This window comes from Lepisosteus platostomus, chromosome 13 (genome assembly GCF_059453375.1).
Source record: "Lepisosteus platostomus isolate fLepPlt1 chromosome 13, fLepPlt1.hap1, whole genome shotgun sequence".
Taxonomy (NCBI): Eukaryota; Metazoa; Chordata; class Actinopteri; order Semionotiformes; family Lepisosteidae; genus Lepisosteus; species Lepisosteus platostomus.
The window spans coordinates 315,470-342,069 of record NC_142623.1 but is presented as its reverse complement, the minus strand read 5'-3'; the positions used below and the strand labels follow the sequence as shown (position 1 = coordinate 342,069).

General features: G+C 56.4%; 4 protein-coding genes across 4 annotated transcripts; all 4 read right to left on the bottom strand.

Annotated features, from left to right (window-relative positions):
• Positions 1 to 392: 392 nt before the first annotated feature.
• Positions 393 to 2,900, bottom strand: rpl11 (ribosomal protein L11). Its single transcript, XM_088602373.1, has 6 exons — positions 2,807 to 2,900; positions 1,976 to 2,126; positions 1,783 to 1,889; positions 1,537 to 1,668; positions 1,334 to 1,444; positions 393 to 482 (listed from the first exon to the last, which is right to left on the bottom strand). Exons 1-6 carry the CDS (start codon positions 2,810 to 2,812, stop codon positions 453 to 455), a joined length of 537 nt encoding a protein of 178 aa, XP_088458499.1. The 5' UTR covers positions 2,813 to 2,900; the 3' UTR covers positions 393 to 452.
• Positions 2,901 to 3,876: 976 nt separating this feature from the next.
• Positions 3,877 to 10,062, bottom strand: LOC148649544 (cyclic GMP-AMP synthase). The gene is made up of 6 exons (XM_088602364.1): positions 9,703 to 10,062; positions 8,403 to 8,680; positions 7,121 to 7,374; positions 6,446 to 6,959; positions 5,763 to 5,862; positions 3,877 to 5,462 (listed from the first exon to the last, which is right to left on the bottom strand). The coding sequence occupies exons 1-6, from the start codon at positions 9,849 to 9,851 to the stop codon at positions 4,955 to 4,957; spliced, it is 1,803 nt and encodes a 600-aa protein (XP_088458490.1). The 5' UTR covers positions 9,852 to 10,062; the 3' UTR covers positions 3,877 to 4,954.
• A 1,767-nt stretch (positions 10,063 to 11,829) lies between these two features.
• On the bottom strand, positions 11,830 to 16,555 carry LOC148649543 (elongation factor 1-alpha, somatic form-like). Its single transcript, XM_088602367.1, has 8 exons — positions 16,409 to 16,555; positions 15,547 to 15,712; positions 14,585 to 14,764; positions 14,158 to 14,454; positions 13,321 to 13,471; positions 12,827 to 13,083; positions 12,397 to 12,631; positions 11,830 to 12,290 (listed from the first exon to the last, which is right to left on the bottom strand). Exons 2-8 carry the CDS (start codon positions 15,688 to 15,690, stop codon positions 12,166 to 12,168), a joined length of 1,389 nt encoding a protein of 462 aa, XP_088458493.1. The 5' UTR covers positions 15,691 to 15,712; positions 16,409 to 16,555; the 3' UTR covers positions 11,830 to 12,165.
• Positions 16,556 to 16,731: 176 nt separating this feature from the next.
• Positions 16,732 to 21,166, bottom strand: LOC148649542 (elongation factor 1-alpha, somatic form-like). Its single transcript, XM_088602365.1, has 8 exons — positions 21,009 to 21,166; positions 20,402 to 20,561; positions 18,973 to 19,152; positions 18,546 to 18,842; positions 18,305 to 18,455; positions 17,706 to 17,962; positions 17,276 to 17,510; positions 16,732 to 17,169 (listed from the first exon to the last, which is right to left on the bottom strand). The coding sequence occupies exons 2-8, from the start codon at positions 20,543 to 20,545 to the stop codon at positions 17,045 to 17,047; spliced, it is 1,389 nt and encodes a 462-aa protein (XP_088458491.1). The 5' UTR covers positions 20,546 to 20,561; positions 21,009 to 21,166; the 3' UTR covers positions 16,732 to 17,044.
• Between the last annotated feature and the right edge of the window lie 5,434 nt (positions 21,167 to 26,600).

The following is a 26,600-nucleotide window of genomic DNA, read 5'->3' as shown; positions in this document are numbered from 1 at the left end:
GCAGGCGATTTCATAATGTGGGGGGGCTCCCTTGGGTTCAAGGGTCCCTCACACCGAGCCTGGACAACCTGCTGCAGGTTGGTACCCAGTGCAGGCGCGAGGAAGCTGGCCCGAGCTCTGGGTCCTGGAACTGTAGCGGCGGGTCTCCTGCTGCAGCAGGACTCGGGGGCCGAGCAGTACTGTTGTGTCCAGCTGGGATGGACAGCCCTGTGCAACAACACTGCAAGACGAGACACAGGGGATCCATTTCTGCTCAATTCTCACAACCTGACTAATTAAGCACCACTGTGTTTGGCTGGAACAAACTCTACCCTACCCCCTCCCCAACACCTAGCCTGGCCCACAGCGCCATTTCAATTCAACACTCATGGTTGCAGGCAAGACAGTCAAACTTCAGCTTTTTACAACTTTATTTTGCAAATCTTTACAAATGAAATCAAGAAAGCAGTCCTTTATTTGCCAGGGAGGATGATGCCATCGTACTGCAAAACAAAAACACAAAGGGAGCAGCAGTTAGAGGATTGTGCATCAAGAGTGGCGTTAGCAGACAACAGGAGGCCTGGCGCACCTGAAGCAGATCAGACTCCTTTGCGAGAGCTCAGCCACTCGAGTCAGACCTGTGAACCCCAGCGCCAAAACCTCAGGAATCCTCTCACTCAGGCATGTCTGAATCAGCACAGTCACACAACTGTTAGCGTCTCCTCCGTTTCGTGCCAGGTCTTTTGTCTTGGCTGCATTAATGTACAAGTAGTCATTTTAAATCACCTTTGTACATTTCACTACAAAATCTAAACTCTTAAAATCCAGTACTGCCAGCCGATAACCTGGGTGTATTCTCTAAACCAGCTCAGTGGCTGAGTCTTCCCGGCTCCGAGCACTGGATCCACACGCTGGGCTCGTCACCGACCCTCGAGCCGAGAGGCAGGAGCTCTCCACTAGGCCAGGACCACCTCCCTGCTTACTGGGACCCACAGCGCCAAGCCGCTCCCAGGCCTCAGACTCGCTACAATGACGCCCAGGCCAAGGCTGGCAGACCCACAGCTGCTTGTGGACAGGGCAGCGGTCAGCCACTGACCCACGAATCCGGCCCTACCCTCACAGCCGGACTCCCGGTCACATGACTCCAGACTCGAACCCGAGATCCCGGAGCTCAGCCTGTGCCTGAGCAGGATGTACCAGCGGAGTCGTGCTGGAGGTCCCACAGTCACAACTCTCATCTCCCCAGCCTTCCGGGGCCAGAAAACCTTCCCCACCTCCCAAAACCTCCATGAGCTGTACCGGACCCACACACCGTCCCCAGCAGGACCGAGCCCAGCGGGTCGCCGGCTCCTACCTTCTGCTGGAACCAGCGCATGGCCTCCTCCTTGCTGATCCGGTGCTTGGCGCCGATCCGGCCCCTCTTCTGCTTCTTGTCTGCGATGCTGAAGCCGGGCCGGCCCAGGACCTGCGCGACAGAGGGAGAGCGTGAGTGGGGGGAGGCCCACGGCGAGGCGAGGCCCGCGCTGCAGTGCGGACAGGCGGACAGCGGCTCCTCACCACGTAGAAGTCCAGCCCGTAGATGCCGATGCTGGGGTCGTACTTGATCCCGAGGTCGATGTGCTCCTGGATCCCGAAGCCGAAGTTCCCCGTGTCGGAGAAGTTGTTCTTCCGCAGCTCGTACTCCCGCACCTGGAAGAGACGGGCAGACAGGCAGTGAGCCTCCGCGGGCCCGGGTTCGAGAGCACACGAGTCACACCCTCACCCCCCCGCCCTGCAGCCGGCAGGCCGAACGGGACTCCTCACCTTGAGCCCCTTCTCCAGGATCTCCTCGGCCTTGGCGCCGCGCACGGTGCAGTGGACGGCGATCTTCTCGTTCCTGCGGATGCCGAAGGACCGCACGGTGTAGCGGGCTGGACGGGCGAGAGAGAGAGGGGGTCAGAGCGCGTCCGGGCGGCCCCCGCACCGCCGCCCCCCCCGGGCCGGCCGACTGACTCACCCTTGGAGAAGACGGGCGTCTGTCCGGTCAGCTGCTCCAGCACCTTGGCCGCGCGGGTCAGCCGATCGCCGCTCTCGCCCACGCAGATGTTGAGGCACAGCTTGCGGATGCGCAGCTCCCTCATGGGGTTCTCCTTCTTCTCAGCCTGGTCCTGCGGGGACAGCGGGCCACGGGTCACTTCCACACAGAGGAGCCGACCCCCCCCCGAGCCGCAGACACCACCACCTCGGGGAGTAGAACGCACTCGAAACACGCAACGCGTGGGGCAGCCTGACACCGGGATGACCCGTGTTCTCGGGGGAGCGCCAATACAGGCACTCCGCCGAACCGAGCCCGTGAGCCCACGGGCCCCGGGATGCAGTCCGGCTTCTCCGAGCAGCTCTTCTCAGAACCGACCCACACCCAGAGCTCGGGCCCGGCCCGCTCCACACCGGACCCGGACTCCGCCGGGACGTGCCCCACAGACCGCCGCCCGGAGCCCGGCTGGAAAGGCACAGCCGTCTCACTAGAACACCGGTGAAGCCGGAATCCTCCGGCTCTCCCGGCACCAGGACCTCAGCCGGGCCGGTCGAAACCACAAGCACTGGCCGGCGGTGCGGGAGACCCAGGCCGGAGACGGGGACAGGGGTCTGTGCCACTCCAGGTGTGTTTATATGCGTTTCGCTTCAAGCTACAAAAACCAAACATAGTGGCCCCCGCAGTTCAGTCGCCTGCAAGAAAGCCCCGGGCTCTACCAGCCTGCTGACGCTTAATTTAACGACCGATGGAAACGGATTGACATTTTAACAAAAGTAGAGACACCGCCATCTTCAGCTGACAAACACTACTCACCGCCATGTTGGAGCACTAGAAGAGAGCGACAGACTTCCGGCGCTGCCTTTTATAATCGAGTGCCCGGCTGGATTGGCTCCGTGGAATGTGTTGGTGATGTAACCCAGGTTCCGGTCTTAATAGAGACTAGAGACTAATGCTCATATCAAATTGGCGCAAGAAAAGTTATATAGCAGTGGCGTTATTTCTAAACTCGTGTCTCAGTATTTACGATGTCTTCTTTTGTAGAACGTATAATGGAATAATGAGGCTGTTTTCTGAAAGATTCTGTAATAGCAGACTTTTGTGTGTTTTGTTGAATAAATAATTTTCCTAATTTACACTGTGGATACATGAAGAAGACTGGTATCTAACATGGGGTCGTGGTGATTTGTAAGACATTTATAATTTCCTGAAAAGGTAAAAACATATAAATGTTCACCCTTGTGTGAAAATTAAACAGATACATACATTGACTGTATATAGTTCAGGTGTGAGCTGTGTGACCTGAGACCTGAAGAAGGCTCCACGGCAGAAACGTTGTGTTTTCTTTCTTCTCTTTTCAGCAGGAAATAAACCTTTACTTGTTCCCTTACATTGACTTATGATAGTTCAGGTGGGGAGCTGTGTCAGCACCTGTGGGCTTTAAAGGAACAAGTGAAGGTTTATTCCTGCTGAAAAGGGAAGAAAAGAAATGTTTCGGCTGTGGAGCTTTCATGGGAAATATGGCCAGGACACTGGGGTAACACCCCTGCACTTATCGAGAAACACCCTGGGGTTATTAATGACCACAGAGAGTCACAAACTCAGTTTTACTTCTCATCCGAAGGACGGTGCCTATTTTTACAGTCTAGTGTCCCCGTCACAATACTGGGGCATTAGGACCTACACAGACCGCAGGGTGAGCGCCCCCTGCTGGTCCTACTAACACCTCTTCCAGCAGCAAGCTTAGTTTTTCCCAGGAGGTCTCCCATCCAGGCTCCAGACTGACCAGGCTCACACCCGCTGAGCTCCAGTGGGGTTCCAGCTGTCAGCTGCTGGCTGATCGATTTAAATTCATTTTAATTGATAGATTCAAATATGCACATTGGTTCCCAGGAACAAAGATTTTCTTTATTCAAGCATTTCAATTATTTTTTCCTATTTTTAAAATCACTGTCTAAAAATATAATATACATATGCAGTTAATTGAGTACATCAGATACATAATTTTGCTACATTGTGTTAATGAATGTGTTTGTTAGCAGTTCACAGTCTGATTTTCCCATTATGTCCAATCAGCAGGCAGGTCAGTTCTTCTCTCTCAGTGTCCTGCAGAAGGTGCAGAGAGACAGAGGGACAGAAGCACTGAGACACAGGAGGACAGAGAATAAATATTCCTTGTTGATCACAACAGCTCCCAATCCTACTGGGAGAGGGATGAGGAAACTCAGTTGAACTGGCAGCCCAGTATGTGACCTCCTGTCACAGCCTGAGGAACAGTCAGCCTGCCTCCCAGTAATGCTTCATATAAATATAAATATCCTATGATGTGTCTATATTGTAAATGTCTGTAATTTTTTATGTTAATTGTATCTGTGTTGCTTTGGCAACACTGATTTTACTCATTGGTCATGCCAATAAAGCACCTTGAATGGAATTGACCTGAAGGAAGGACACACAGATGTGGATCCTGCTGCTCTGCAGTCCCTGCAGGTCGTCCGTGTCTTCTGGTGTCTTGTCCACCCTGACCTCTCATAAGATCACAAGAAAGATGACGAATGGAAGACTTTTTGTCCCATCTGGCCTGTGTGGCAGTGATTGGCTAATTGCACTGAGAATCTCATCTTCACAGAGGCAAGGACACCAGCTTCACAAATATGACTGTACAGCTTGCCCAACACTCCTACAATTCCTTGTGTAAGGAGGTCCCTCCAGCTCTCAGTTTAAAATGTAATTCCCTGAAGTTTCCACTCGTGTCCTCTGGTGTGTTTCATTGTTGCCACTGAAAATGTTCACTGTTTTGAGTTCGTTGGTGTGTTTGAGAATTTTTAATACTTCAGTGCTTAGTTGGCTTAACGGCTGTATTAACTACACAAAAGGAAACCCACAGGCCCCAGCTGAAAGTTGTGGGCAATGAATTAGGTCCCTGCCCTGCACAGTCGACACCAAGTCCCTCTCTAGTGCCCCCTAGTGAAGCACTAGAGCTGCTGCAACCAGCAGGGTGGTCAGGAGAGCCAGGGCCCCCAAGCCCCAGGGGAGGGAGGGGAAGTGTAGGCCGGAGCTGCACACCGGGGGGCACGATGGAGCAGAGCTGGGCCCGGGGGGGTCCGCGGGCAGCAGCCGTGACGGGCTGGACACCTGGAACAGTGGCACCCCGCTCTGCCTCTGCTCCTCCAGCGCCCTCTGCAGGAAGAGCAGGGAGCGGCGGGGGAAGGCGGCCGGGGCGAACATGTTGCTGGCGCTGATGAAGAAGTGGGGCAGTTCGGCGCGCTGGACGTGGGCGATGAAGCTGTCCAGCAGCAGCAGGAAGCAGGAGGGGAGCCACCGCGGTGCCCAGAGCGCGTCATCACCATGGCGACTCAGCGTGTGCAGGAAGACTGTCTTCCCGTGGTAGGAGCAGAGCTGAGCGAGCTCCCGAGGGTGGCGCTGCTTCAGACCCTCGATGAGACACTTCAACAGGCGCAGAGCCTTCTTACTGAGAGACACAGAGAGAGACACTGTGACCTCTGGACTGATAGAGGGTTGAGTGGGGTCTGAGAGGTTTGAGTGGGGTTTGGGGGTGTAAGTGGAGTCTGAGAAGTGTGAGTGGGGATTGGGGGTGCGAGTGGGGTTTGGGGGTGCATGTGGGGTTTGGGGTGCATGTGTGGTTTGGGGGTGTGAGTGGGTTTGGGGGTGCATGTGGGGTTTGGGGGTGCGAGTGGGGTTTGGGGTGCATGTGTGGTTTGGGGGTGTGAGTGTGGTTTGGGGGTGCAGTGCGGTGCAGTGCTGGTCTCACCGGCAGCAGTTCTTGGCGTAGCTCTCACAGCAGGTCTTGCTGCTGCCGTGATTCTTGAAAATTTCCTTCTCGACGTGAGAGAACGAGATTCTCCAGCACTCTGGAAAACAAAGGGCTCCACTCAGATTCACCAAGAGACAGGGGTGTCCACACTGAGAGAGCTGGGGCGCAGGGGGGTACAGGGGTGTCCACGCTGAGAGAGCTGGGGCGCAGGGGGTACAGGGGTGTCCACACTGAGAGAGCTGGGGTGCAGGGGGGTACAGGGGTGTCCACACTGAGAGAGCTGGGGCGCAGGGGGTACAGGGGTGTCCACACTGAGAGAGCTGGGGCGCAGGGGGGTACAGGGGTGTCCACGCTGAGAGAGCTGGGGCGCAGGGGGTACAGGGGTGTCCACACTGAGAGAGCTGGGGTGCAGGGGGGTACAGGGGTGTCCACACTGAGAGAGCTGGGGCGCAGGGGGTACAGGGGTGTCCAAACTGAGAGAGCTGGGGCGCAGGGGGTACAGGGGTGTCCAAACTGAGAGAGCTGGGGTGCAGGGAGATACAGGGGTGTCCACACTGAGAGAGCTGGGGCCCAGGGAGGTACAGGGGTGTCCGCACTGAGAGAGCTGGGGCGCAGGGGGTACAGGGGTGTCCACACTGAGAGAGCTGGGGCGCAGGGGGTACAGGGGTGTCCACACTCACCCTTGGCCTCCTCGCCCCGCTGGCGGCCTGGCGGCTGCTTGGGCACGAAGTACAAGGCCTGGCTGATGAAGTGGCGCCGTGCCTTCTTGCCCAGCCAGTCCTGGACGCACAGGCCTCCGCGCGCCGCCCCCGGCCAGCCCTGCGCCGCGGGCACCTCCAGCGTGGGCACGATGTCCAGGCTGATCGGCTCAGCGGCCTCGGGGCTGTGCAGCGTCAGGGTCACAGCGGGGCAGCTCGCCCGCTTCCTGTCCATCAGCCAGCGCCCGCGGGACGCGTGGCGGGACTCACCCCTGTAGGTCCTGAGGAACGTCTTCACCAGGCTCCTGGTGTCCTGCAGGATGCGCGTGGCGGAGATGCTGCGGCCGTCCGGCAGCAGGAAGGCGCGGAGGGGGGTGCGCGGCGCCCGCACCACGGCCAGCTGGTAGTAGAGCCCCGAGAAGCCGCGCAGCTCCGTCAGCTCCAGCCGCGGCGCGGGCAGCAGCAGCATCACGTCAAACTCGTTGGGGTTGTGGATCTGGGGCAACAGGCAGGGGGTCACAACTCAGCCGGGGTCACGCTGCCCTCTGCCTGTACCCTGAGAGCTGGCAGCACAGGGCTCTGCTGCGCTGTGGGCTCAGAAAGAGGGGCACCCTGAGAGAAAGAGGGGTACCCTGCTGCAGTGGGGCGCTGGGGTACCTTGACCATCTCGTAGTAGCTGCCGGTGGTGAGCTTGGTCACGTCTCTGAAGTACGGCTGCTCCTCGTTGTTCTTCAGGAAGTCCATCAGCTGCCCCACCAGGTGGTTGACCAGCTCGGAGGCCCAGCATGTGTCCTGGCGCCGTGGACACAGGCTGTCGGTCTTCAGCCGGATCCTCCTGCACAGCTGGTCGAACACCCTGGGGTCCAGGTTGCCCCCGTCCAGCTCTGAGGGGGAGAGGGGCGGCTCTGAGCCTGCAGGTGGAGCAGAGGAAGAGGATTCAGGCTGAGGCAACACCTGCTGTCCCACTGTCCTGAGCCCTGCTGTCCTGCTGTCCCACTGTCCTGAGCCCTGCTGTCCTGCTGTCCTGCTGTCCCACTGTCCTGAGCCCTGCTGTCCTGCTGTCCCACTGTCCTGAGCCCTGCTGTCCTGCTGCTGTCCCACTGTCCTGAGCCCTGCTGTCCTGCTGTCCCACTGTCCTGAGCCCTGCTGTCCTGCTGTCCTGCTGTCCCACTGTCCTGAGCCCTGCTGTCCTGCTGTCCCACTGTCCTGAGCCCTGCTGTCCTGCTGTCCTGCTGTCCCACTGTCCTGAGCCCTGCTGTCCTGCTGCTGTCCCACTGTCCTGAGCCCTGCTGTCCTGCTGTCCCGCTGTCCCACTGTCCTGAGCCCTGCTGTCCTGCTGTCCTGCTGTCCCACTGTCCTGAGCCCTGCTGTCCTGCTGTCCCACTGTCCTGAGCCCTGCTGTCCTGCTGCTGTCCCACTGTCCTGAGCCCTGCTGTCCTGCTGTCCCACTGTCCTGAGCCCTGCTGTCCTGCTGTCCCGCTGTCCCACTGTCCTGAGCCCTGCTGTCCTGCTGCTGTCCCACTGTCCTGAGCCCTGCTGTCCTGCTGTCCTGCTGTCCCACTGTCCTGAGCCCTGCTGTCCTGCTGCTGTCCCACTGTCCTGAGCCCTGCTGTCCTGCTGTCCCACTGTCCTGATCCCTGCTGTCCTGCTGGTGTCCCACTGTCCTGAGCCCTGCTGTCCTGCTGGTGTCCCGCTGTCCTGAGCCCTGCTGTCCTGCTGTCCTGCTGTCCTGAGCCCTGCTGTCCTGCTGCTGTCCCACTGTCCTGAGTCCTGCTGTCCTGCTGCTGTCCCACTGTCCTGAGCCCTGCTGTCCTGCTGTCCTGCTGCTGTCCCACTGTCCTGAGCCCTGCTGTCCTGCTGCTGTCCCGCTGTCCTGAGCCCTGCTGTCCTGCTGTCCCGCTGTCCTGAGCCCTGCTGTCCTGCTGTCCCTCTGCCTCACCTTTCTGCGATCTGCTCTGTTTCTTGAGTGGTGGCTGATGATTGGCTGGGCACGTCTCCACCTCTTCGTCCTCCTCCTCCTCCCGGGCTGCCCTGCCAGAGCTTCCTATAGGGAGTGTCTCCTTCTCCGCCTCGGAGGCGAGGCTGGGCTTCTGGCTGGGCGGGGTGCTGGCTGGGGGGGAGGCGGGCCCCTGGGCTGCTGGGCTGTGCCTCCCTGATCTCCGCTGGCGGCTCCCTGACACCTCCGGCCTCTTCGGGGGACTTTTCTGCTTCATGGTGCTGCGGAGGAGAGAGCAGGCAGCTGGTCTGTCGGTGCTGCACAGCTGTCCCTGTGCTGTTCTGGGGTGCAGCTGGCAAGTTCAGTCTCCCCCTAACTGAGCCGCGGGGCCCCTGTGATTCACAAGGTAAGGGCCCCCCCAGCGCTGTGAAGACGCTGGGGCGCACAGCCCCCCTCAGCGCTGTGGAGAGATTGGGGCGCACAGCCCCCCTCAGCGCTGTGCAGAGACTGGGGTGCCATCTGCAACATCACAGTTTGCGTTTCCATACTGGGGCACAGAACAGTGACAGAACTGAGCCGGGTCTGGACAAGGCAGCGCCAGAGCCTTCCCCCAAGAACCCCCCTTCCCAGGAGCTGAGCCAGAACATGTGAGCACAGAACTGTAAAGAGCAGTGTGGCGTAACACCGCTGTCTGTGCCAACTTTACACCTCACACAGCTGCCAGCCAGGGAATCCACAGAGCCCACACAGCCTCTCCCAGTAGATACCCTGTCACACACACACACTGCCCAGTAGATACACTGTCACACACACACACTGCCCAGTAGATACCCTGTCACACACACACACTGCCCAGTAGATACCCTGTCACACACACACACTGCCCAGTAGATACCCTGTCACACACACTGCCCAGTAGATACACTGTCACACACAAACTGTCACACACACTGCCCAGTAGATACACTGTCACACACACACACTGCCCAGTAGATACACTGTCACACACACACATTGTTCAACAGATACACTGTCAAACACACACAAGGACACACCCCGCAGATACACACACGCAAGTACACAGCCCCACAGGTACAAACATGCAAGTACACAGCTCCACGGATACACTGCCTCACAAGCACACAGCCCCACAGATACACACACACAAGCACACAGCCCCACAGATACACACACTGCCTCACAAGCACACAGCCCCACAGGTACACACACGCAAGCACACAGCTCCACACACACAAGCACACACTCCATAGATACACACACTGCCTCACAAGCGCTCACGTACCTGCTGCTACAGTCCCTGCTGGAGCCCATGTTTCTGTGCAAAAGGTGACGAACTGAGCTGAGTCGCAGTCTCTCTGCTCTCCGGCCGAGCCTCTTCACTTGCAGTTTCTCTGGTTTGACATCACAGAGAAGGAGGAGTGAAATCCTCATCTGCTGACAGGAAGCTCTGCTCTGAAGGAGCCACCTTTGTACAGAGGGAGTGGCAGAACGGTCAGTTTCAGTTCACGGGAACTGCTGCTTCCTTGTCAAATAGTGGGATTTAGGGATGTAAGTGTGCTTGTCTAAATTGTTCCTCTTTCGGTTTGCTGTCGAGATGTGAAGGAGTCAGAACTGTCCCGGACTTCCTGGCTCCAGCTCCAGTCAGTGACAGCTGGTGATTGCTTTGGACTGATGCCACAGGCTGGACTGCCTGAAATTGTTCCTCGTCTTGAAGCACGGTATTTATTTACTCTCAAAACGGAATGTGCTTCTGCAGTAACTGTGTCTAAAGCTAGACATCATTAGTGATAATAACTGCTTACACTTACAGTGGGTATAGAAAGTCACCACCCCCTTTCAAAATGTTCAACTTTTGTTGCCCTAAAGCCCAAAAAGAAGACAAATAAAATCAGACTTTTTCCAGTTTTATTCACAAATTGTACTTTGCAACATCCAAGTGAAAAATAAAAATAAAAACAGTAGAATAACTGGGTTGGCTAAGAGAACACCCCCTGAGTTAATACTTGCAGGAAGCACCTTTTGCTTGAATTACAGCATTGAGTCTGTTTGGATACTTCTCTACCAACTTTGCACACCTAGTGGGAGGAGTAGTTGCCTGTTCCTCCTTACAGAGTTGTTCAAGCTCAGTCAAACTGCGTGGTGACTGTTGATGGACTGTCCTCTTCAAGTCATTCCAAAGATTCTCACTGGGATTGAGGTCGGGGCTCTGCCTAGGCCACTCAAGGACATTCACCTTCCTGTCCTTCAGCCACTGTACGCTTGCTTTGGGTCATCGTCATGTTGAAGGTGAACCATCTTCCCATTTTCAACTTCCTGGCTGAGGGCTGCAGGTTTTCTTCATGAATTCGCCTGTATTTTGCACCACCCATCTTCCCTTCTGTCCGGACAAGTGCCCCAGTCCCAGCGGAAGAGAAACACCCCCACAGCAGGATGCTGCCACCCCCGTGCTTTACTGGAGGAATGGTGTGGGTTTTTTCCTGCCACCCTCCTATACAGGCCAGATTTGCAGAGCGCTTGCGATATTGTCACATGCACACAATGACCAGTCTTTGCCATATAGGCCTGTAGCCCGTTCAAAGTTGTCATCGGGTTCTTGATCTCTGATCAGTCTCCTTCTTGCTCGTGGTGCACACGCCTTCCACTTCTTAATGAGGCTCTTTACTGTGCTCAACAGGATACTTCAAGCCTTTGAAAACTTTTGACACCCATCTCCTGACTTGTGCCTTTCCACAACTTTATCTCAAAGTTATTTTGAAAGCACCTCTCCACCCATAGTAGATTCTTTGCTTTGAAATGGACTTCCAATTGATCACAGGTGGGAGCCAATTAGTTTGTTGTGTGATCTGTAAGGTGATTGGTTATACCTGAACAGGTTTACAAATGCAATTTTAAGGGTAGTGTTCATTTATCCAAATAAGGTATTTTATTGTTATATTAATTTTTAGAATGTTTTAGAATTTTTCACTTGGCTAATGTGGGTTAGTGTGTAAATAAAAATGTATCAAGCCTAATTTGTTATTTTCAGTGTCGTACAACAGAAGTACAAATTTCGAAAGGGGGTGGTGACTTTCTATACCCACTGTATAGAGCACCTTTCCAGACACTCCACTGAAAGAGCTTTACAGGTAATGTTGATCCCCTCCACCACCAGTGTGCAGCCCCACCTGCATGTTCATAACCTTTGTTTGTATGATCCTCTTGGCCATGTGACACCACAATCTGACTCAGCTCCCACCCTCTTGCCTCAGTCAGAAAGGCTGTGATGCTGGTTTGAACACGGTTCTCAGATCAGTAAGCCACTGAGAGCCGAGATCCCTCCAGCAGTGGCCTTGCTTGGATTAAGAACAGAGCCCAGCACACACACCGACTCTCTCACACACACAGCTGATAAAAAACACCAGTATCACTCTTTAATGTGCTCGTTGTTTATTCGCCTCCAAGCTCTGGTTAAAAAACAACAAAACCTAGAAAACTGAACAGTTCCTTCATAAATTATCTAATTTTTCCAAAGCCTTTCACTGCACAGTGCCTTGTGTGGGACACAACAGCTCTTTCCTCCTCAATTTTAAACACAATTATACTTATATTAACTGATTCATTTTCTGATTTTTTTCCTGCGGAAACTCTTGCGGTGAGTTTTAATGAGCATCAGCCAGTCCTTGAGGAGAGCGCTCAGGGTCGGGGGCACGGCGGGGCGCAGTGCCCGAGACCCCAGGCGCTGAGGGACAGCCTGGGGGAGGGGGATTCATTTCGCCTTGGCGGCCTTCTGAGCGGACTTGGTGACTTTGCCACCAGAGGAGGCCTTCTTCTCCACAGCCTTGATGACCCCGACGGCCACCGTCTGCCTCATGTCACGCACAGCGAAGCGACCTGCAACAGCAGAGGAGAGGGGTTACCGAGACCGCAAGAGGAGAGAGGGGTTTGGAGCTGCAGAACAGCAGACAGGCCCCCGGAGCCAAGGAACGGGCCGACTCACCAAGAGGAGGATACTCGGAGAAGCTCTCCACACACATGGGCTTCCCGGGGATCATGTCCACGATGGCGGCGTCCCCAGACTTCAGGGACTTGGGGTTGTCCTCCAGCTTCTTGCCGGAACGGCGGTCGATCTTCTCCTTGAGCTCGTTGAACTTGCAGGCGATGTGGGCGGTGTGGCAGTCCAGCACGGGGGCGTAGCCAGCGTTGATCTGGCCAGGGTGGTTCAGGATGATGACCTGCAGAGGGGTTCAGCACAGCCTGTAAGCTATCCACTCCACACCCACAGAGCACACTGGTGAACACTGTCCCCTGCAGCAGCAGGGCAGAATCATTGCTGGGGCAGCCTGCAAGAACTCGTCTGGCCCCCAGCATTTACCTCAACGGCCCACTTTACGTAAAGGACTGCAGGTGTATGGAACAAGAGCGCTCACCTGGGCGGTGAAGCTGCCGGCCTCCTGGGGGGGGTCGTTCTTGCTGTCTCCAGCCACGTTGCCACGGCGGATGTCCTTCACCGACACGTTCTTGACGTTGAAGCCCACGTTGTCGCCAGGAAGAGCCTCAGCCAGGGTCTCGTGGTGCATCTCCACGGACTTGACCTCAGTGGTCACGTTGGAGGGGGCAAAGGTCACCACCATGCCGGCCTTCAGCGTGCCAGTCTCCACACGGCCCACGGGCACGGTGCCAATACCTGCAAGATACAAGGCGAACCTCACTCACCGGCCACACAGCACTAACGCTGTCCTCTGGTTGAAACTGCTCAACTACCCAGCGGTGTGGAGGTCCAGCTCTCTCCCCTGGGAACTGGATACTGGGAAGCAGCAGGGACACCTGTGATATCACTCCTGCTGCTCAGGGAGGGTCAGTGACCATCATGGGGACCCCCTGCCCCCTCTGCCTCACCGCCCCCACACTGGGCGACCCCTACCTCCGATCTTGTAGACGTCCTGCAGGGGCAGACGCAGGGGCTTGTCCGTGGGGCGGCTGGGGGGCAGGATGGAGTCCAGGGCCTCCAGCAGGGTGGTGCCGCTGGCGTTGCCCTCCTTGCGCTCGACCTTCCACCCCTTGAACCAGCTCATCTGTACGCAGGGAGAGAAAGACAGAGGTCAGCTCCCGTGTCTGTGATCAGAGAGGGAGTGGAGACAGGTCTGCAGCAGGACCGCCTCACATACTGCTGAACAACTCAGTCAATAAAACTTTCATTTGTTTGACTCAATGAACGGAGTCATTTCTTAATTATACCTACACAGGATCTTTTTCGTCCTCTGCAGCTGATCGCTTTGTTTGAGGTGTTGTTGAGGTGTAATTATTCAAACCCCCAACACTTCTTCTCCATGTCCTTGCAGACAGAGACAGTGCACACTCTGGTCTCTAGGGGGAGCTTCAGGTCTCAGCCCCCCCCCACACTGCTTCTGGCCAGTACTGAGCTTCACAATTTGACACTCTGGATTTTAGGCTGGACGGCTGGAGACTCGTTCACAGCTGCTGGCGTCATCGGATACGATCAGGCCCTCCCGTCAGCTGCCCCTGTGCCCAGACACAGGCAGGGTGCCTTCTGTCTGCCTGCTGCCTGAGCTCCTCTCCTCACACAGAGGCAGGGGTCCTGCCAGCAGGCAGCCACGCAGCAGAGAGCCCAGCTCCTGCGCTGCTCCACTGCCATCGATACAGGACGACAGACTGCGATTTGGGCTACAACAGGCCCAGGACTGCCCAGAGGAGGGGCATGTCTAGGCATCGACAGGGAGGGGCTCGGGCCCAGACTCACGTTGGTGCTGGGCTCCAGCATGTTGTCCCCGTGCCAGCCGGAGATGGGCACGAAGGCCACGGTGGCAGGGTTGTAGCCGATCTTCTTGATGTAGGCGCTGACTTCCTTGGTGATCTCCTCGAAGCGCTTCTGGCTGTAGGGGGGCTCGGTGGAGTCCATCTTGTTCACCCCGACGATGAGCTGCTTCACGCCCAGGGTGTAGGCCAGCAGGGCGTGCTCACGGGTCTGACCATTCTTGGAGATACCAGCTTCGAACTCGCCCACACCACCGGCGACGATCAGCACAGCGCAGTCAGCCTGGGGGGGGATAGCGGGTTGATGAAACCGAGGAGAACGAAGATCTGGACTCAACCACCAAGGGACTCTGATCTACGCAAGGCTGGACTGTTACAGCAGAAAGGATGAGCCCCAGCCACCCCGCCCTTACCTGCGAGGTGCCCGTGATCATGTTCTTGATGAAGTCTCTGTGCCCAGGGGCGTCGATGATGGTGACGTAGTACTTGCTGGTCTCGAACTTCCAGAGGGAGATGTCGATGGTGATGCCACGCTCACGCTCGGCCTTCAGCTTGTCCAGCACCCAGGCGTACTTGAAGGAGCCCTTGCCCATCTGCACACACAGGGGACAGCGGCTCAGACACCGGACCCCTCACTCCAGACGTCACGCGAACCCCCAGACTGGACAGCAGCTCTTTATACACAGAGCCTTTGCTGGGATACTGCTGCTGGTCTGTGCCGCTCGGCTCACACCCCGGGCCTGTCCGGAGGGCGGCAGTGCTGTGCGGGTTGGCACCGAGCCCAGTGAGCCCAAATTACTGCCTCACAGGCCTGCGGTATAACAGGTGGCAGGAACCCAGCAGGAAGGAGGAAGGCTTATTAAGGTGCTGAATGAGTTGCAATAAGCTCACTGGCAGGACCTTAAGGCTAAATCCAGTCGTTTCCCTGAACACCAGCACATTAAAGGAGGCACAGACATGCGCGCTCTGATCTGCTCATGACACAGCTCAGATCCAGCTCTGCTGCACCAATCTCCCCCTGTCCCCAGAGAAAATATCCTGCAGATCAAAGGGTGTAAAAACCTAAAAACCCCTCAGGCCCCAACACAAAGAGCACAGCGCTCTGCTCAGCGGAGAACAGCGAGCTCCAAGGCTCTCTGGATCACCCCAACTTCGGGAAGCACAACCTGACCGGATGACTTGTCTAACTGCGACCCGTCAGGGAAGACTGAACCAGTATAGCACACTAGCGGTGTGGGAGAGGACGCGGCTCTCCAGAGCAGAGACTAAAACAATAACACACAGCGAGCCCTGCGCTGCACCCCTCCCGCCGCCAGGGGGCGCTCCTGCCCGGCCATCAACCCCCCCCCCCCGCGGCGCGGCGCCGCTCCCTCACCTCGGCCGCCTCCTTCTCGAACTTCTCGATGGTTCTCTTGTCGATGCCGCCGCACTTGTAGATGAGGTGGCCGGTGGTGGTGGACTTGCCGGAGTCCACATGGCCGATGACCACGATGTTGATGTGGGTCTTTTCCTTTCCCATGGCGAGCCGGGTTGTCCGTGTACTGCCCACGCGTGACAGAAAATAGATGAACAAGCGCTGCAGAGTACACCCCGCCCCCCCCCCCCCGTGTCAGCTGCTCTCCTAGGCCGGAAACCGAGCCGTGGACCGGAGCCGTGCTCTGGCACTGCCACCCACTGACCCCCGCTTCCACGCGAGACACCCCCCTGACGGCTGGGGCCCGAACCGGGCTCCACCGGCGCTGACTCAGCGGTACACGCCCGCACCACGACGCCCCCCCGAACCGGGCTCGGTCCCCAGCCGTTTCTCTAACCCGAGTAACAGGGAGAACAGAAACAAAGGGGACCTGCCCCCGTACCGTGGCTCGGAGCCGAGCGTGCGGGACTCTGGACCCGACCTCGGGCCCAGGCTGAAACCGGCAGCTGGTTCAGGAGGCCGGCCCCATCCCCGCAGCAGCCACCACGGAGCCCTTCCATGCGACAATCGGGCAGTTTTAACCCTTTCCGCCCACACACGGCAGCAGCAGCGCGTAGGCCCGGCCGCCAGGAGCTGTGAAGCGCCAGCGAGGCCGAGCGGGGCGGTACTGCAGGCGGCTTCACCGCGCAACATGGCCGCTCCCGCACAAAGCGCAGCCTAGCTCCCAGCGCACCAGTAGGGCTCTAGAAGCGCCAAGATACCAACAAAGGGCGTTTTAAGCCGAATAACAGCACTCTGCAGCCTAAAAATCACCCATACAAACCTGAAGTCTGCGGTGGTACACTGAATTGCAGCTGACCTGGATCAAAGCCGGAGAAAAAAAGGACCGAATCCAGTCCCGCACCGCGTTTTTATACCGGCCCGGCGGGGGGCGCGGCCACATGCCAGCGAGCGCACGGCGCGATGCGATTGGCTGCGCCGCCCTGAGGCAGCGCCGCGATTGGCAGGCCGGCGCCTGACGTCACCCCGGCATAGGAATGCCAGACGCGTGTGGGCAGGGAGAAGCCCAGCCCTGCGCCAGGCCTGGCCGGCCAGACAGAGCCCCAGCCCAGCTCAGGCGGAGAAAGAAAAGAGCCACCCGAGAACTGATGGGTCAAGACAAGACCTTTATTTAGTTTACAGCAGCTTCTTCCAATCCAATAGTTAATGTGGCCTTAAATCTTACTCGTGCAGCTTTAAAACAAAACAACTGAAAAGAATCTTCAAAACCACCAAATTCCCAGAGCCACACTAATCACAATTTAGGGGACATCTTTTACTTCTTTTTCCTGCGGAAACTCTTGCGGTGAGTTTTAATGAGCATCAGCCAGTCCTTGAGGAGAGCGCTCAGGGTCGGGGGCACGGCGGGGCGCAGTGCCCGAGACCCCAGGCGCTGAGGGACAGCCTGGGGGAGGGGGATTCATTTCCCCTTGGTGGCCTTCTGAGCGGACTTGGTGACTTTGCCACCAGAGGAGGCCTTCTTCTCCACAGCCTTGATGACCCCGACGGCCACCGTCTGCCTCATGTCACGCACAGCGAAGCGACCTGCAACAGCAGAGGAGAGGGGTTACCGAGACCGCAAGAGGAGAGAGGGGTTTGGAGCTGCAGAACAGCAGACAGGCCCCCGGAGCCAAGGAACGGGCCGACTCACCAAGAGGAGGATACTCGGAGAAGCTCTCCACACACATGGGCTTCCCGGGGATCATGTCCACGATGGCGGCGTCCCCAGACTTCAGGGACTTGGGGTTGTCCTCCAGCTTCTTGCCGGAACGGCGGTCGATCTTCTCCTTGAGCTCGTTGAACTTGCAGGCGATGTGGGCGGTGTGGCAGTCCAGCACGGGGGCGTAGCCAGCGTTGATCTGGCCAGGGTGGTTCAGGATGATGACCTGCAGAGGGGTTCAGCACAGCCTGTAAGCTATCCACTCCACACCCACAGAGCACACTGGTGAACACTGTCCCCTGCAGCAGCAGGGCAGAATCATTGCTGGGGCAGCCTGCAAGAACTCGTCTGGCCCCCAGCATTTACCTCAACGGCCCACTTCACGTAAAGGACTGCAGGTGTATGGAACAAGAGCGCTCACCTGGGCGGTGAAGCTGCCGGCCTCCTGGGGGGGGTCGTTCTTGCTGTCTCCAGCCACGTTGCCACGGCGGATGTCCTTCACCGACACGTTCTTGACGTTGAAGCCCACGTTGTCGCCAGGAAGAGCCTCAGCCAGGGTCTCGTGGTGCATCTCCACGGACTTGACCTCAGTGGTCACGTTGGAGGGGGCAAAGGTCACCACCATGCCGGCCTTCAGCGTGCCAGTCTCCACTCGGCCCACGGGTACGGTGCCGATACCTGCAAGAACACAACAGGATGGTGAACAACATTGTCCACCACTGCCACAGGCCTGACCGCACCCTCCACACCAGCCACTGTCTGCAGCCTAAGCTGACCAGCTGCGGACTCCTGAAACCTGAGCTGAGTCACTCAGCAACCCCATTACCTCCAGCTCAGCCCCACATTTCACCCCATTCTCCCTCTGGATAGCACCAGCACGCTACAGATCAACACTAGTCAGCCAGACTGACCACATGGGCACAGATGACCCTCTGGGGTCCCAGGCCTCCTGTTCAGTTTGGGTGAAGACACAGACGGGGCCTGCAGAATCTTTAAACCCAGCTCCGCTGCGACCCCTACCTCCGATCTTGTAGACGTCCTGCAGGGGCAGACGCAGGGGCTTGTCCGTGGGGCGGCTGGGGGGCAGGATGGAGTCCAGGGCCTCCAGCAGGGTGGTGCCGCTGGCGTTGCCCTCCTTGCGCTCGACCTTCCACCCCTTGAACCAGGGCATCTGCAGAGGAAGAGCTCAGGGTCAGACAACTGAAGACCCCTCTCACCGGACAGGAAGGTCATCAACTGCCCAGTTCGGGCCCAGACTCACGTTGGTGCTGGGCTCCAGCATGTTGTCCCCGTGCCAGCCGGAGATGGGCACGAAGGCCACGGTGGCAGGGTTGTAGCCGATCTTCTTGATGTAGGCGCTGACTTCCTTGGTGATCTCCTCGAAGCGCTTCTGGCTGTAGGGGGGCTCGGTGGAGTCCATCTTGTTCACCCCAACGATGAGCTGCTTCACGCCCAGGGTGAAGGCCAGCAGGGCGTGCTCGCGGGTCTGACCATTCTTGGAGATACCAGCTTCGAACTCGCCCACACCACCGGCGACGATCAGCACAGCGCAGTCAGCCTGGGGGGGGATAGCGGGTTGATGAAACCGAGGAGAACGAAGATCTGGACTCACTCACCGAGGGACTCTGATCTACGCAAGGCTGGACTGTTACAGCAGAAAGGATGAGCCCCAGCCGCCCCGCCCTTACCTGCGAGGTGCCCGTGATCATGTTCTTGATGAAGTCTCTGTGCCCAGGGGCGTCGATGATGGTGACGTAGTACTTGCTAGTCTCGAACTTCCAGAGGGAGATGTCGATGGTGATGCCACGCTCACGCTCGGCCTTCAGCTTGTCCAGCACCCAGGCGTACTTGAAGGAGCCCTTGCCCATCTGCACACACAGGGGACAGCGGCTCAGACACTGACCAGCCTGGGCGGCACAGCTCAGAGCCACCCAGGAGTGCAACTTTCACTCACATCCCTGCAGCGGCCTCATCCTCAAACAGCACAAAACACTACAGCACTGCTGGCGAGTCTTTCATCTCTTAATACTCCATGGTAAAGTCCAATACAATGCCCCCCCCCCCCCAAACCGGGGATCTAGATCTACTGCAGTATGTCCAAAATCCAGCAGCTAGAATTCTGACCAGGTCTGTTGCAAGTGATCACATTACTCCCATCCTGGAGTCCTTGCACTGGTTTCCTGTCAAATTTTGTGGTCTTTAAAATCCTCATTCTGACCTATAAGGTTCTACATGGCCTGGCACCTCAATACCTGTGAACTATTAAGTTGCCCTACTCCACACTTCGTGACCTTCACCTGCCAATTCTGCTCTCCTGTCTGTCCCACATGCATGTCTACACTATAGTGGTGACAGGGCTTCTCCTGCTGCGCCCCCAAGCTCTACAACTCTGCCCAAGGATATCAGAGTCACCTTCTCCAAACCCCTTCAAATCCAGACTCAAACCATTCTTCTTTAGACGAGCCTTTACTTAACTGGTTCTGTTCTGCCCTTCTGCTCCTACTGTGCTTAGTACCACCATCCACAGTTTCTTCTGTATATTGTAATTGTGTTTTATCTTGTGTATTCTTTTTATTTATATTTTATTGTCATTCCATAAAGCACTTTGAGAAGCCACCTTTAAAAGGCACTATATAAAATAGTTTACTACAGTAGGGTGATCCCACATCACACAGGAGTCCTCAGCCTGGCTCAGGCCTGCAGAAGCCATGGGCCTCTCTAGGATCAAGCAGAGATTCATTCCACACTAAAATGAATAATCCTCTTTACATTGTGGAACAAACCTTTACCCGTTCCTTTGCAGGCTATATACGCCAACATCAGCCACATGAGGCTCAAAACCACATTTAAGACCCGCAGGCTCCACAGGCATGAGCTCAGCGCCACCGGAACCACCAGGCTCGGACACGTGCCTCTGCGAAGGCTGAACTTCCGGTAGGGGGGGGGTCCCCGACGCGCCTGCGCAAAGAGCACGCGGGGCCGCGCACGCCCCTCCCCCACGCCCGGCGGGCACGCGGCCCAGCTCAGCTTCCGCCATCTTTGAACCGCGAGTCCGCCGCGAGCCACGGCTGCGCCCGGCCCGGTTCACCGGCGGGCCCGTCCGGGACGGGGACTCACCTCGGCCGCCTCCTTCTCGAACTTCTCGATGGTTCTCTTGTCGATGCCGCCGCACTTGTAGATGAGGTGGCCGGTGGTGGTGGACTTGCCGGAGTCCACATGGCCGATGACCACGATGTTGATGTGGGTCTTTTCCTTTCCCATGGCGAGTGCTTTGTTTCTGAAACAAACAGTTACCGAGAAGTTAACACGCCGCTCAGGACACGCCAGCGCGGCCGCTCCTCGCCCACACGCTTCCCAGCCCCCGGGACACGGCGCACCCGGGACCGGTCCGGCCGCCGAGCCGGGCCGGGCTAAGAGCCGAGCCGGGCTAAGAGCCGAGCCGACACGTGTCCCGCCGGGGCCGGCCCCAGGTCCAGGGGCGCCGGCCTGGCTCGGCCCGGCCCGGACAGCTGCTGGAGGAGATCGGGAGACCGGCAGCGCCTTTGTTCTCCCAGCGGCACGGCCGAACCGGACAGAGCGGCTGCCCAGACCCCCAATCCCCCCGAATCCCCCCGCACCCCCACATCTACACCCCCTCAGAAGCAGAGCCACCCCTTCCCCGAGCAGCGAGAAAGTTGAGCCGGAGTTGAGAAAGTTGAGCAGGAGTCGGAGCTGAACAACTTACCGGAGAGTCCGCTGCCTGCTGCTGCTGCCCCGTGGCCAGGTGACGGTGAGAGAAGGACTCGGCGCTCCCGGCGCCCGCTTTTATACCGGGGGACCCCCGCGCGCTCCCCCCGCTTCCTCTCGCTCACAAAAACGCGCAGAAAGGAGGAAAATTCCCCGCCCGCCCCCTGACGTCATCACCCCGCCGCCGACTGGGGGGGGCAGGGCGCTCGGGCTGCGGGACCGGGAACCAGCGACTCCGTACAGTCCCACTGGGAATCAGGCCGGCACACTTTTATATAGCGCCTGTAAGAGTAGCATCTCTAAGCGCTGTACAGTGTGTGTGAAACCGGTCACGAGAGCCGCCCATTATACAGTAAGAAACTATAAGAAAGTTGGTGAGAAGGTGGGAATCGCAGCAGAGACTCATTAGTGAGAAGGCTTCGTGAGCAGACGGATTATGAGTCTAGATTTAAATGCGCTCTGGACAGGGGACTCTGATATCCTTGAGGACAGAATCCCAGGGCTTTGGGGCGCAGCTAGAGAAGCCCTGTCACCCCCAGAGTTTGGGGGGACAGAGAGGAGAGTCTCTACAGCTCGCGTGTGCGGACTGGGATCCATAACGTGCTTATCGGTCAAACACTTAGTAAGTTAGAGTAACTCCTACAGCACTGAACAACAGCCTCCAAATTAAAAGAGCAATAAAGTGTTTGAGAAAAAATAAAGTGTTCGTTAAAGAAGATCTGCTTGTGCCAACTCTTATTGGAAAACCGTTTAAGGCTGCCTTATATTCCTAAATCATTAGCTCGCCCTGGCATTGACAAGCCCAGGCAGGCACTGTGTCCGAGCTGCTGGACTGGAGACAGCTCCGTTTAATTATTGATGAGCCTTGATTGAGCCTGGAGCTGCTCTGTGGCTGAGCTGTGCACTGGTGAGCCAGGAAAGGCTGATGCACAGCGTGAGGGGGCTGTGGGTTCGAGGGACAGTGCTGGGGTCAGCCGGGACTGCGACTGTCCTTCTCCTCTCCTCCACGCTGGTCAGCCCAGACCTGTCTTTCGAAGGGCCTGTTTATCACATCTTCACAGTGGATTGCGTTACGAGCCCGTCTGTTGCTCTTGTCTCCTGTCCTTCGCTGTGCTGTAAAGTGCTTTGAGAAGCTGCTGTGTGAGAGAATGAATTATTCTGCTTCCTCTCGCTCTGCCCCGGAGGATTCAGGTCAGCTGATGACCAGCAGGAACTGCCCCGGCCCGTCCGGCCTGCTGGACTCTGGGCAGGACAGACCTGTGTGCTCTGGTGCCTGTGGGGGGGCTGGGGGGGCGCTGGGGGCCTCAGACCTGTTCAGTCTCAGTGCAGGCTGGACACTGAGACTCCAGTCATACCCCCCTGAGTGGGCCCTGCTGAGCTCTGGTCACTGCTGACCACTGGGCATGCTGAGCTCTGGTCACTGCTGACCACTGCACATTGCTGACCACTGGGCTCTCTCAGAGGCTGGCAGGGAGAATTGGAAACAAAAACAAAAGGGCAGCTTTGCGCCCAAGAGCTGCGGAGTGGGACGTGAGCCCGGGTGCAGCTGAGTGCCCCTGCGGGGTCTCGCACCTCCTCATTCTCTGGGGTTCCCAGGTGGGGCACCACAGTGTCAGGACCCTCCCTCTGTGTTGTCAAAGACCCCCCGCTGTGTTCACGCCTGCAGATCTCGCTGAGCCTGACGGCCCGGGTCCGAACCGGCCGTGCGCCCCCTGTGCCCAGGAGATTCCTGAAGCCGGGAAGCCAGGGGGAGAGCTTTCCTCGGAGACACGCTGCTCGGCCGGCCCTGCCCAGAACCGGTCAGTCCTAGTTCTTATTGTTCTTATCGTTCTTGAGACCCTGGAGCTGCACGGTGAGCCGCTGAGGCTGCTGGAGTCAGGGTCTGCGTTTCTCACCACACAGGGAGGAGGCAGGGCTGTGGATCTGTCTGTATCGGGCCCGGTTCTGCTGAGCCCTGCTCAGGGGCGGCTGAGACAGAACCTGTGCACAGAGTCCAGACAGAAACGGAAAGAGGCACCAGACCCCTGTATAAAGACTAGGAGAGCACCGATGTCCTCTAAACCTGAAAATACTCAACGGGTGAACTAAGGAAAGATTGTTTGGAGGTAGAGATCATCTTAGTGTTGTTGTTTTAGACACTTTACCAGGTAATTTTCTGTGTTTAATCTTGATTAGTCAGAGTTGGATTGAGCTCTGACTGAGCAATGTGCTGCATGCTGTTTTGTATCATGGCATTGCTGTTATTGCAGATGCTGCTGTAGTGAATTACTGTCGTGTGTTAAATGGAACAGGCAGAGGTTTATTCCAGGCTGAAAGGAAGAGAAAAGAGACATGGTTTCGGCTGTGGAGCTTCTTCAGGAGCTCCCCGAGTACAAGACAAATGATAAAGACACATAAAGGTGAATTCAATGCAATGCAATCTGTCTGCCCCCCGTCCTCACCACTCTCCCCTCTGGGCTCCTGCTGGGCAGAGCGACGCGAGATGAACTGGCATCCTGACTCCCTGGGTGGCAGCGTTAACACACAGAGCCGAGAGCCCCTCTCTGTCCCAGATGGGCCATCAACCCCCTGCCCTCACCCCTCTCTCTGCACCTCTTTCTCATTCGAAACGGGCTGTGTGGGCAGACCGCAGACAACAAGAGAGAAAACGACTCTAAATTCAAAGCCATTTCCCTCTCAATGCTATTCGACAAGCTTTATTGGCAGGACTGATAAGTTAAAGTGTTGCCAAAGTGCATACAAATAACACAGCACTTGCAGACATTTACAGTAAAACATATCATTGGACATTTAGAGACAGCCCAGGGTGTGATCTCCTGTCCCAGCCTGAGGAACAGTGAGCCTGTCTCTCAATAATGTAAATATCCTAAAATGTGTTTGTATTGTAATTGTCTGTAGATGTTGTGTTAATTGTATGTGCTTTGGCCACACTGTAATTTACCACTTAGGCCAATATAGCTGTTTGAATTTGAATTTGACAGGGTCACTGTTCCTCGGGCTGGGAGGGGAGATCACACACAGGGCTGCGGCTCTGTTGAGTGTATCCCCCAGTAGGGCTGGAAGCTGTTCTGATTATGGCGGATGAGCTGTGTCCGTGAGACCAGACCTGCCACATAGTAGCGCTGTAATGTTTGTCCTATTCAGACCCGTCTGACAGTCTCTCACTTCTGTCTGAACCGGGTCCTTGATGTTCCCACTCTGTCTGCCTTTATCAAGTATTTCCTCTGGGGCGATTGTATTTTTTCCCTGACTCCTGTGTCCTGCGTATGCTCTTGCAATACGACTCCAGTTGTGGCTTGTGTGAGTTTGCAGCGTGGTTGCTGATTTGCTAGAGAGCCTTGATCTGATCTCTGGAGATAAATACATGATTTTAAAAGGGAAAGACTTCTACAAATCTGCTAAAAACCTTCTGGGGATGCAGTGAGCCTATAAAATAATAATAATAATAATAATAATAATAATAATAATAATAATAATAATAATAATACAGTGAGTGATCTCCTGTCCCAGCCTGAGTAACAGTGAGCCTGTCTCTCAATAATAATAATACAGTGTGTGATCTCCTGTCCCAGCCTGAGGAACAGACAGTGTGTCTGTCTCTCAATAATAATAACACAGTGTGTGATCTCCTGTCGCAGTCTGAGGAACAGACAGTGAGCCTGTCTCTCAATAATAATAATACAGTGTGTGATCTCCTGTCCCAGTCTGAGGAACAGACAGTGAGCCTCTCAATAATAATACAGTGTGAGATCTCCTGTCCCAGCCTGAGGAACACAGTGAGCCTGTCTCTCAATAATAATAATACAGTGTGTGATCTCCTGTCCCAGCCTGAGTCCTTCTAATGAAGATAATGATCATAATGTTTAATAAAAATCACAAGGGCCACATGGTGGAACAGGGGTCACCACTGCTGCCTCACAGGGGCCCTGGGTTCAGTTCCAAAGATGGGGTGCTGTCTGTGTGGGTGTCTCCTGTGATGGACTGGCCCTGGTGCGTGCGTGTGTGTTTGTGTCCTGTGATGGGCTGGCCCTGGTGTGAGTGTGTGTGTTTTGGGGTGTCTGACAGTAATGCTCAAGGCCAGAAGAGGCTGCGGGCTCTGGCCTGCTTGCTCGGAGCTCCTCAGCTTGCCTGATCCCGGATCCAGCCTTGCGCTGCTTCTTTGTCGCGTGGTGACTTCCACGCGCTCGGGTGTGTCACGCAGAAAAAAAAAGTTTCTTTGCGTGTGTTGCCATGGCTACCAAACACGCGCGCACCTAGGCCCCGCGCTCCGGAGCCGGGTAGCGCGCATCGAGCACGGCGCCAGGCGAGCCGAGAACAGAACTCGCTCTTCACCCTTAGACTCGGCAAAGGCGATGTTTTACCCCAAATCTCTCACGATATCCACGAACACAGCTGGGATTAACCGTCACTTTATTAACGTGTTTTTTATAGTTTTTATTTAAACAACAGAAATACAAAAAGGAGACAAAATATTAAAACCAGATACAGAAATAGACACTACACAGCCTGAGCAATTCACAATTATAAAAGCTGAAAATTAACCTTTCTACATATTTCCGTTGTACGTCTTGCCTTTTGATTGTTTAAATTTCTAATAGATGCTCACTGGCGTGCTGCGTGACCGGAGGCGGAGGCGCGCTCTGTGTCTGGCTGCTGTTTCAGAAGTCACGTCAGCGCCTGAGTCATCGCAGCGACACGTCACGCAGGACTGGCACGCCAATCACCCTCCCAGAAAGAACAGAGACATATTTGTGAATGTACGTGTCACTTCACACATCTGCACCGTTACGGGTCGTCTCCCCCGGAGTCACGACACGCCCGTCTCCCCGCGGACAGCCGGCCGAGCTGAGCCGGGTGCGGGCCGCTGGGCTGAGGAGCCGCACCGTCCCGTTTTCAACAGCCAAGAGGTTTAACGACTGTAACAGCCCACGCGAGCTGTGGCACGGCCAGACCCACTGCACGCGTTTTAACCCCAGACACGGACACGCCGGAGCACGCGGCGTGCTGGTTTCACGGGTGTGGGGCGGGCCGCCTGTCCTGCCCGGGGAGTGGAGCTGCGTGCCCGCGTGACTCCCGGGTCCACGGGCCGCACACGCGAGACACAAGCGTGACGCAGCACGAAAAAGCACGAGGGCTGACAGCACTGAGCATGCGCAGCAATTAACTCACTACTGGCTGCGACATTTTAAGGCACGGACGAAGTGAAACTACGAACTTCACATTATTATTATTATTACTAGTAGTATTAGCAGGTCGTCGGACCCCTACAGCACTGATTTTTTTAGATTTGGTAAATAAACGAAACAAATGATCATTAACTGTACCCCCACGTGACACCAATGAAAAGGCATGTATGACGTCAGGCAGCAGTCGAGCGGAGCCAACATCCGGGACCTGCGCCCGGACAGTGCGGCGAGCGCCATCTGCCGTCGAAGGCGAAAAGCGCCGAGCAGCTTCCAACTGGTCTTCATCTCACCGTGCAAATTTCTTTTCACTGTAACGATCCAGGGGTTTAACAAAACAACAACTCCGTTTCCAAATACTGGGAGCTCGGGAGGACTCTGGAATCAGGGCGCTGTGTCTGTTGTCC

Bases quoted from the DNA above. Each gene is read 5' to 3' on its own strand.
- rpl11 (XM_088602373.1), bottom strand. The intron at 1,890-1,975 runs GTGAGTCAGTCG...TCGCCCGTCCAG, and splicing joins GACGCCCGTCTTCTCCAAGG to CCCGCTACACCGTGCGGTCC. The intron at 1,669-1,782 runs GTGAGGAGTCCC...CGTCTCTTCCAG, and splicing joins TCCTGGAGAAGGGGCTCAAG to GTGCGGGAGTACGAGCTGCG.
- LOC148649544 (XM_088602364.1), bottom strand. From the start codon at position 9,851: ATGAGGATTTCACTCCTCCTTCTCTGTGATGTCAAACCAGAGAAACTG. The intron at 7,375-8,402 runs GTGAGGCAGAGG...CTCCACCTGCAG, and splicing joins ACAGAGCAGATCGCAGAAAG to GCTCAGAGCCGCCCCTCTCC. The intron at 6,960-7,120 runs GTACCCCAGCGC...CTGTTGCCCCAG, and splicing joins GCTACTACGAGATGGTCAAG to ATCCACAACCCCAACGAGTT.
- LOC148649543 (XM_088602367.1), bottom strand. From the start codon at position 15,690: ATGGGAAAGGAAAAGACCCACATCAACATCGTGGTCATCGGCCATGTG. The intron at 13,084-13,320 runs GTAGGGGTCGCC...TGTATCTTGCAG, and splicing joins GGACGTCTACAAGATCGGAG to GTATTGGCACCGTGCCCGTG. The intron at 12,291-12,396 runs GTGAGTCGGCCC...CTGCTGTTGCAG, and splicing joins CTCCGAGTATCCTCCTCTTG to GTCGCTTCGCTGTGCGTGAC.
- LOC148649542 (XM_088602365.1), bottom strand. From the start codon at position 20,545: ATGGGAAAGGAAAAGACCCACATCAACATCGTGGTCATCGGCCATGTG. The intron at 18,843-18,972 runs GTAAGGGCGGGG...ATCCCCCCCCAG, and splicing joins TGATCACGGGCACCTCGCAG to GCTGACTGCGCTGTGCTGAT. The intron at 18,456-18,545 runs GTGAGTCTGGGC...CTTCCTCTGCAG, and splicing joins TGCTGGAGCCCAGCACCAAC to ATGCCCTGGTTCAAGGGGTG.